At 35.8% G+C, this 9,023-nt stretch overlaps 1 protein-coding gene across 1 annotated transcript; it reads right to left on the reverse strand.

Annotated features, from left to right (window-relative positions):
• Window positions 1-1,226: 1,226 nt before the first annotated feature.
• LHCA1 (chlorophyll a-b binding protein 6) lies at window positions 1,227-7,688 on the reverse strand. The gene is made up of 4 exons (XM_028271070.2): window positions 7,174-7,688; window positions 6,030-6,132; window positions 4,936-5,224; window positions 1,227-1,512 (listed from the first exon to the last, which is right to left on the reverse strand). The coding sequence occupies exons 1-4, from the start codon at window positions 7,365-7,367 to the stop codon at window positions 1,361-1,363; spliced, it is 738 nt and encodes a 245-aa protein (XP_028126871.2). The 5' UTR covers window positions 7,368-7,688; the 3' UTR covers window positions 1,227-1,360.
• Between the last annotated feature and the right edge of the window lie 1,335 nt (window positions 7,689-9,023).

Here is a 9,023-nt window from a genome sequence, read left to right on the forward strand (position 1 = left end):
GAATTAAATAACACAAGTGTCTCAGGTATAACTCTCTCTCTCTCTTTCTCTCTCTCGGTAGTGAAGTATTTTTTTAAATGTTCGACATAGTGTTTTCATTTTCTGTTTTCTGTTTTTATGTTCTGCAAAACAAACATGTTTGGCAAACTGTGTCCAAAAACTATTTTTGGGAAAATTTTCTAAACAAGAAGTTGTTTTTTAAATTTTCAAAAATTGTTTCCTTGCAAAAACTGAAAATTATGGGTGTTTTCAAACTTTTTGTTGTTTTCGTTTCCGAAAATGAGTAATACTACAAACCCACCCTTATCTACCCAGAATTATCATTTTATGGCTCAAATTCATTACATGGATTTCACACCACGCAAATTCAATTACAACCATACAATCTTATTCGGGGTAAATTCGGGGTAGATAAGGGTGGGTACCTAGAATTATTCTTTCGAAAATACAAAAACGAAAACACAACCAAACAGCCTCAGGTACAGATATACCTTAATGTTTTACTGACTATAATAAGCTTCAATTTTTCTTGACAGATGTATCTTCTCCTTCATCTGCATGCTTATACCGCCAAACATTTGTGACACTCCTCTCTTTTCTGATTGTGCTCACTCTATCGGTATAGAATCTGATACAAAGAGAGGCATGATTATTTTCACCAAAAAGAGGTATAATGAAGTTTATGGGGTGAACTTTGTAGTGAGAATAAGATAACAGCACAAATTACCTAAATAAAAATTATATAACATCGAATGTAGGTATAAAATGCAGAAATTCTATGTCATTCATCTTATGTACCTTTTTTTTTTTGTCCTCTTTGTGAAGTCGGAGCTAATAGACTTTTATATATGGGTTTCGAAGTGCCTTGAATTATTTGCAGTACCATGGAGATGCAGACTTATTACCCAATAATATGGTTCAGTATTTCAGTGGCCTATTTGGATCAATGAGTTCAACTTACATATAATTGTTTTTGTGAAATTTGGTTTTAGAATTATTTATTCCCTATATTTATGCTATGTAACATCATATTTGTCTCTTGACAATCAAAAAGAAATCCTGGATTTTCAGCTACGTTTGAAGGCTTACTATGACTCACACTCTCTGTTCAAAACAGCACATAGAAAAGGGTACTTACCATTGTTTCTTCAATGTATAATATTGTTGAGAATACTTCCAATTCTGTTTTGAGTTTTTGTTCCCAACATTCCATTTCACAGCTAAAATAAGGATAAAATTTTATCCTGGAGTCAACCGATATACTAGCAGAGAAAGGTCATAGTAATACATCAAACATATGCAATTTTGCTACATTACATACTGCTACATGGAGTTTTACAATGGGTATGGGTAAAAATTATCATGGAGAAATTGATCTAGGGATAATGATGTCGCCAATGTTGTTGTGCCATGGATCAGCCAAGTGAGTTGCCAGGTTCTCCAACGGTCCTGTCCCTGGGTAAGCGGACTGTTGAACACAGATCCCCACGAAAGCCAACAAGGCAAGCCGGCCTAAACATACAAATTACAAACATGTCAGTGAACAATGAAAGCATGATGACGTGTTGGAAGTGCACAAGCAGGTAGAGAGACAGTTTTAAATATTGGTCGTTATGTACTAGGATTTTGAACTTTTGATACCGTTATTTATCAATATTGTTAGAATTTCCCATCTTTACCTTCACCTACTCCACTACACACTCCACTTCACCTACCTCCACTTCACCACACACTCCACTTCACCTAACCCACTATCACCTCCACTACACCTACTACCACATTTTCTTCTATATATAGATTGCATCTTGTAATCTATCAATCAAGACATCAATCAATAATACATAAATTCTTACATGGTATCAGAGCAAGGTTAAGAATTTAATATTTTTTCGCTTCACCGGCGGGCGGCAACCTCGCCTTGGCCGCCCGCCGGACCTCAACCTAGTCCGCTAGAATTGTCTACTACATACCTACCTCCTCATCATATCTTCATAACATCTCATTCTCTCTCGGCATCATAGTAGCCGTGATACTGCTCATACTTCTGGACAGCGGAGAGAACATCGTCTTTCTCGATCTTTCCGCCGACGCCGGTGGCGAGATCCAAGGCTCCGGCTTTCGACATCACTCTCCCCAAATAGTCCATAGCAGCTTCTCCACCGGAAAGATACTCCTAACAGCAGCGGAAAAAAGGTGTTTCCCTCAGCCAAACAAGGCTCAATAGCTGTGGTCCTCATCAAAATACGTGTAATTGCTACTCCTGAACTTGGTTTCCCTATCCTTGCTAACAAGCTTCTCAAATGCTTCCGGGCCATGTTCTTCTATGTACTTCTCAGCAGCAGTTAGAATGTCATCTGGCTTACTGAAGATGTCCTTCTTCCTTGGGACATACTAGACGTTAACAGTCTGCTGTGGGTTAAGAAAGAAAGGCCTCAAATAATGCTCATAAACATATGCAGCACCACTGATACTCTTTATGATGGTGGATATTTCAATGCCATTACAACACAGCACCTTGAAATTTATTTTATTTTATTTTCTTATCTCTCTTTCTGACCATTACAACACAGCACCAGCACACTTGTTCCCACCTTTCATCATGGTCTCCACTTTCTTTTTCTTTTTTTATATTTATTTTAATCCATCTTTTTGAAAACAAAACCAATATCACTTTTTTTAATTCCTTAATTTATTTTAATAACATGAGTGGCCTCTCTTTTCCACCATCTCCCTCTTTTTCTACACAATATTTTTGTACCACCGCCCACTCCATGATTTCCATATTAATATTATTATTATTATTATTATTATTATTATTATTTTCACAAAAAAAAAAAAAAAAAAAAAAAAAAATTCATTCCAGTTGATTTTTCTGCCTTACCACACCTACCATTCGAGTTTGCCAAACACACTTATTTTATTCATGTCAGGATCAACCCCGATCATAATTTTACACGAGAAAAAAAAAAAAAAAAAAAAAAAAACCACCATAACACACCCAACACCCACAGTGGGATTCTTCTTCTCTACTCTGCTGCAGATCTCTTCTTCTTTCCTCCGTCCTGGGCGGCCCTTGACGGTGCTGCCTCCGTGTTTCCTACGCCGCCGAGCACGTTCACTCCATACTCCTCCACTGCAGCATACGGCGGACCTCCAAATAGGAACATCACAGTGGCCTTCCGCTTCAGCTCCTTATTTTCTGCTTTCAGCACACTTATCTCTGCTCGCGCATCCTTATACATGCGTTGGAGCAGAGCCAGCTGGGAATTTAAATGCTGCACCTCATTTGTCCTACTCTGCAGCCGGTTCGACAAATTTGTGACCGCCGTCATGGTTTCCACGCATGACTTCAGAGTATACTGATTAGCCTCAATATCAGTTTGCACCGCCATTTTTTGCTCCACCGACCGCATCGGAAAGTTCAATGGAGCAAAACCAGAGGTGTTTGGTTGAGGTTCACTGGCCACCGCACCAGTTATTTCTCTTGTGGGCTCGTTCAGTTCTGGAAAGAGCGTGAGCAGGTTCTGGGTAGCTGGACGGGAAGAAGAGGCCATGTTTTTGGGTTGCTAAGTGTTTCAGCGAAATAGCAATTTCAGACTGGTAATGTTCGGAAGGGTTGGTGACAGAATGGCAACAAAGTGTTCCACAGTTTCTCTCTCCGCAGAGGCAGAGTTTTTTCAGCGAAGGGTTGGTTTCAGAGGTTTCAGAATGGTATGCCTCAGCCTCAGCCTTCGTCTTGGTTAAATAGCCGAGGCAGCCACGCGTATCGCGCGCCTCTTGCCGCCCGACAAACTGGCACGCCTTTTCATGGCACATCTTTTGACAAAGTGGACACGCCTTTTGATGGCACGCCTTTTGATGGCATGCCTTTTAATAAAGTGGGCACGCCTTTTGATGGCACGCCTTTTGATGAATTGGGCACGCCTTTTAATGGCACGCCTTTTGACAAAATTGGGCACACCTTTTGAGGGTGCGACTTTTACAAGGGTCCGACAAGACTCAGTAAACTGTCCCGACATTGATTCCGGTTAGCTCCTTTATGGGTCCGACAAGACTCTATAAACTGTCCCGACATTTGATACCGGTTAGCTTTTTCATGGGTCCGACAAGACTCTGTAAACTGTCCCGACATTTGATTCCGGTTAGCTCCTTTATGGGTCTGACAAGACTCTGTAAACTGTCCCGACATAGATTCCGGTTAGTTTCTACAAAGGTCCGACAAGACTCTGTAAACTGTCCCGACATAGATTCCGGTTAGTTTCTACAAGGGTCCGACAAGACTCTGTAAACTGTCCCGACATTGATTCCGGTTAGTTTCTACAAGGGTCCAGCAAGACTCCGTAAACTGTCTTCTACAACGGTCCGACATGACCCCATAAACTGTCTTCTACAACGGTCCGACATGACCCCATAAACTGTCTTTTACATAGGTCTGACACCACCATACAGTGTCCTCTACAACGTTATGACACACCATACAGTGTCTTCACCAACGGTCTGACACGACCATACAGTGTCTCCTATCATTTTTTTTTTATGTATTTTCTTGTTTTGTTACTCTCTCCAAACTCAAGTTGGTTAGTTTCTCTCCTCCTTGAGTTTGCGGGGGGCTGTTAGAATTTCCCATCTTTACCTTCACCTACTCCACTACACACTCCACTTCACCTACCTCCACTTCACCACACACTCCACTTCACCTAACCCACTATCACCTCCACTACACCTACTACCACATTTTCTTCTATATATAGATTGCATCTTGTAATCTATCAATCAAGACATCAATCAATAATACATAAATTCTTACAAATATATCGGCCAATATTGTCAGATACTATATGATATTGGCCGATAGATGACTATATCACCGATACGGATACATATTTTGATACCTTCATTTAGAAGCATAGGTAGTGAGTGTGGAGATTTTCTAACCATTTTTTACTTCTTTGACCTTGTTCTCCTCAAACTTGACTGGGTCTTTGGAGTATCCCAATGGGTCGAAAGCTCCACCAGGGTACTTCTTCTTCTCAGGGTCCTTTTCCATGCTGCGTTGGTGCTCGACGAAGGAGATGGCAAGGAATTCAATGGCCAAGATGATTGGGAGGGTGCCCCATGGGACAGGTTGGCCAAGGTAGGTGGCTTGTCCTCCAGGGATTGCCGCCCACTCTTGAGCTTGTACCCAGTTGCCCAATCCCAAGGCCTCTGGAACTAGGATCCCTGGCTGCAAATTGAATCAAAAAACAAAAAAGATAATTAATTTCTGTTAGGAATTGCAAAACTCTTATATTGTGTTTGGTTGGGAGATTTGGGGAGGAATTTATAAAAAAAAAAAATGGAAAAGGTGGCTGAAATGTGAATAAAATATTCTTATATTTCACATAGTTTCACACACATTTTCCCTTTCCTTTTCCAAATCTCTCCTCAAATCCCCTAACCAAACACAGCATTAATCGAGATTGGTGAGACCCAAAAAATAGAAAAAAATAAATTAACTTGAACCATAAATATAACACAAAAGAACACAAAATTTGCGTGATTCAATCCAAAATTAGGTTTACATATCCACTATCGTTATAGTTGCACTATGATTAAAAAGAGTTACACGGAATATATAGGAATACCACTCCCCTCAACTTGTACACAAATAATTAGGATTATAGGTCACAAGTAACAAAAATAACAGAATATTAGTGTTTGGTGTTTAATACTTATTTTTATCTACAGTGCTCCACAGACTCGACATTATAGTACATAACAAAAAAAGGTCTTAACAGCAGGAACTGAAGCATTTTAACAATAAAATTGCCAAGATTTTATAGGTTTATGTTCATTGTCCTATGTTTAATGGCAATCAAATTGCTCAGATTTAGAAGACCAGAACAAGACATTACAACTCAAGAATGACAAATTTACTTCAAATTCTAAATTTAGTAATCAAATTTTCCTAGAAGTTAAATGGGGATGAGTAATAGAAACAAAGATTAATTGGGAATTAAAATATAAAATGGAACCAAAAATAAACTTACAACAGCAAGCATAGCCCATCTGCAGTGAATGAGTTCAGACTCCTTGTATCTTTCAAGGTTTTCTGGGACTTCACCCAGACGAAGCGGGTCGAACCCGAAATCACTGAATTTCACGAACACAAAAAACATTTATGTAAGATAATCGTGATTACAAAGTAAATACATATATAACTTGTACCAACTATGAAGCCTAATAAAATTAAGGCAAATTGGTATTCTGTGCATTTTGCTAATGTGGCATTTTAGATTTCAAAAATGTTTGGGAGCTGTGAAATAGGAGGCCCACAGTGATGGTGATGTTTATGTTTTTTTTTTTTTTTATTATTCTTTATTTTCAGCAATGCTAGGGGGTTACAAATTCTGTGGCTCAAATGGCCCGAAACTGCCAAAACGACGTCGTTTTGGGTGCAAAACAAGCCAAAACGACGTCGTTTTTGTCAATTTCGGACCATTTGAATTACAGAATTTGTAGCCACTAAACATTTTCTTTTTATTTTTTATTATTTTTTACGTCACTAGAATTAGTTTTAGAGCTACAGAGCTCTGAATCATCACTGTTTTAGATTTTATATAAGTAATTGGCTCAATTTTAGATTTGAACATTTTGAATTTTCTGTCAATTTAGTCCCACGGATAATGTTAGTTAAAATAATTAACTGCAAATGGTTAATGATTTAGTTAAAATTAGCTCACTGACTTGAAAAAAATTATTATTATACTTTCATAATCGGGTGTTTGGACGAGATTACGCACACCTTGACTATTTTTACCTTAAAAACATAACATGTGTGTATTTTTCATCAAAAAGACAAAATTAGAACAAATTAAGATGCTGCTAAATTTTTTTTTATCAAATTAAGACAAAATTATAAATTCAATTTAAAATTGACCAAAATATACAAAAAAATTGTATATAATTTGTCCTAAAATAGAAAAAAAAAATTAACAAAAAAAAAGGCGTGGTAAAGATTAGAATAGTGCGACCCTAGTCTAAAAATTAAATCCACTTGTATAGCGGTTTATTAGAATATTTAAGGCAGTCATCTCTTATATATTATCTAATTATCAGTCAATCATCTCTTATATACATTATTAAATCTAAAAAATAGACTTATATATATATCATTTTCCCAAAGATTATTACCCGGGTGCGGAGCCGTCAAGATAGGGTGGCCTTGGCTCGCCAGGCATCCAGTCAGCCGTCATGGTGAACCGGGAGGTAGCGGTGGCACCACCACTTGGAAGCGGCAACGCGGCGGCAAATTTGGACTTGGAAGAGGAAAGGACTGACGGGCAGACGGCGGCGATGCCGCAGCTCATTAGGGCTTTGGAAGCCATGGCTCAGAGTTGAAGCTGGTTCTGAGAAAGGCCTAATGAAGAGGAGAGTGAAAGAGAAATGGGTGTTGTGGGTTGTGGGAGAAGTGGGAAGAGGCTATACAAGTATATGCAAGTGTGGGGGGGATATAGGAGAATCCAACTGTTGATTGCTATTGGCTAAGGGAAATTGATTCTGTGTCTCTATTGGTCCACGTGTTGTATGTCAATCCATTTGGATGACTGCGTGGAATATCTGGTGGATTGCATGTCCCATCTTGGTTTTTATGGTGGATGTTGAATCTCATATACAAAAAAAATCATCAAGTTGTTTAAAAATAAAATAAATTACAAACACACCTATGAGTTATTTAGCCTATGTTTTTTTTTTTTTTTTTTGAACTGATTTAGCCTATGTTTGGAAAGTTAAATTTGAGGATTTTTTTGGTTAAAATAATTATAAAAAATAAAATAAGTTCTTCAATCTAATAAGACAAAACATCATCACATTCAATACATAATCATTATATTTTTTCACAAAAAAGTTAAAAAGTCAACAATCCTTCCCAAATCGACTTTTGAGCCCTAGGTTAAAATCGTCAAAAAAATCAAAAAGTAAAAAAATTCAACCTACTTCCCAAACGAAGCCTTAAATTACAAATTATTTTATGTGATTTTAGAAATTACATTATACCTCTTAAGATTTTTAATTTTATAACAAATAAATCATTTTATTAATAAATCATCAAGTTAATTAACAATTTTTAATAATGTTAAAATTTATTTCAATTAATAATTTAGGTAATTTTATTATTGTATAAATGAACAGTTAGAAATTTCACTTTTTCAATTAATTCTGTTAAATAAAAAATTCTGACAAGGAGATATTTATAATTTTTCAAATCACAAGAAACAATTCGTATTTTAACCAAATTTTAGAGAATGTATTTGTAATTTACCCTTAAAAATACTAAAGACATATCCATAGAATTTTAAGAATTTTGGAAAAAAAAAATCATGAACGCTGATTTTTTAAATAGTTTTTTTTCATAATTTAGTTAATTTTTTTAGGTGCACCTATTTATTCATATTTTATTTATTTATTTTTAGTCTACTGTTTTTATTTATTTATTTTATAATTAAGTAATTTTAAAAAAAAATACATTGGCCTCTTTTGATAACATCTAAAAAAATCGACTTATTGATTTGTTTAGGTCACTTCATCTTCCTATTTTTTACACGTCTTTTTGTAATAAGTAATATAATCAGCTTATCAGTCATACCTAAAATGTTTTAAAAAAAAATCAAAAAAGACAAACGAAAACTCATTTAAAAATAATTTTTGAAAAATCAAAAGAAACAATCTTTTGAAAAGTTGATGATCTATTCAATTTTTAAAAATTTAAAATGAAGATTTAAACTCAAGATCGAACACTAAATTTATTAATTGAGCAACACATAATATATATAGTTTTAAATTAAAATTAAAATTTATTTTTAAAATATTTACACTCGGTTTGGAGAGTTTAAAAAAATAAAAAATTATTATAAACGATTATATCACTTTCGCAAATGGTTTTTTTGACTTATTTTCGTTTTTAGTGAACTTTTTTTAAAATTCTTTTAAAAAGTTTTAGATTTTTAGATTTAGTTCGACAAAACGAATAGGAAAATTATAAT

Source organism: Camellia sinensis, chromosome 1 (assembly GCF_055761805.1).
Source record: "Camellia sinensis isolate YWXY chromosome 1, ASM5576180v1, whole genome shotgun sequence".
In the NCBI taxonomy this organism is placed as follows: domain Eukaryota; kingdom Viridiplantae; phylum Streptophyta; class Magnoliopsida; order Ericales; family Theaceae; genus Camellia; species Camellia sinensis.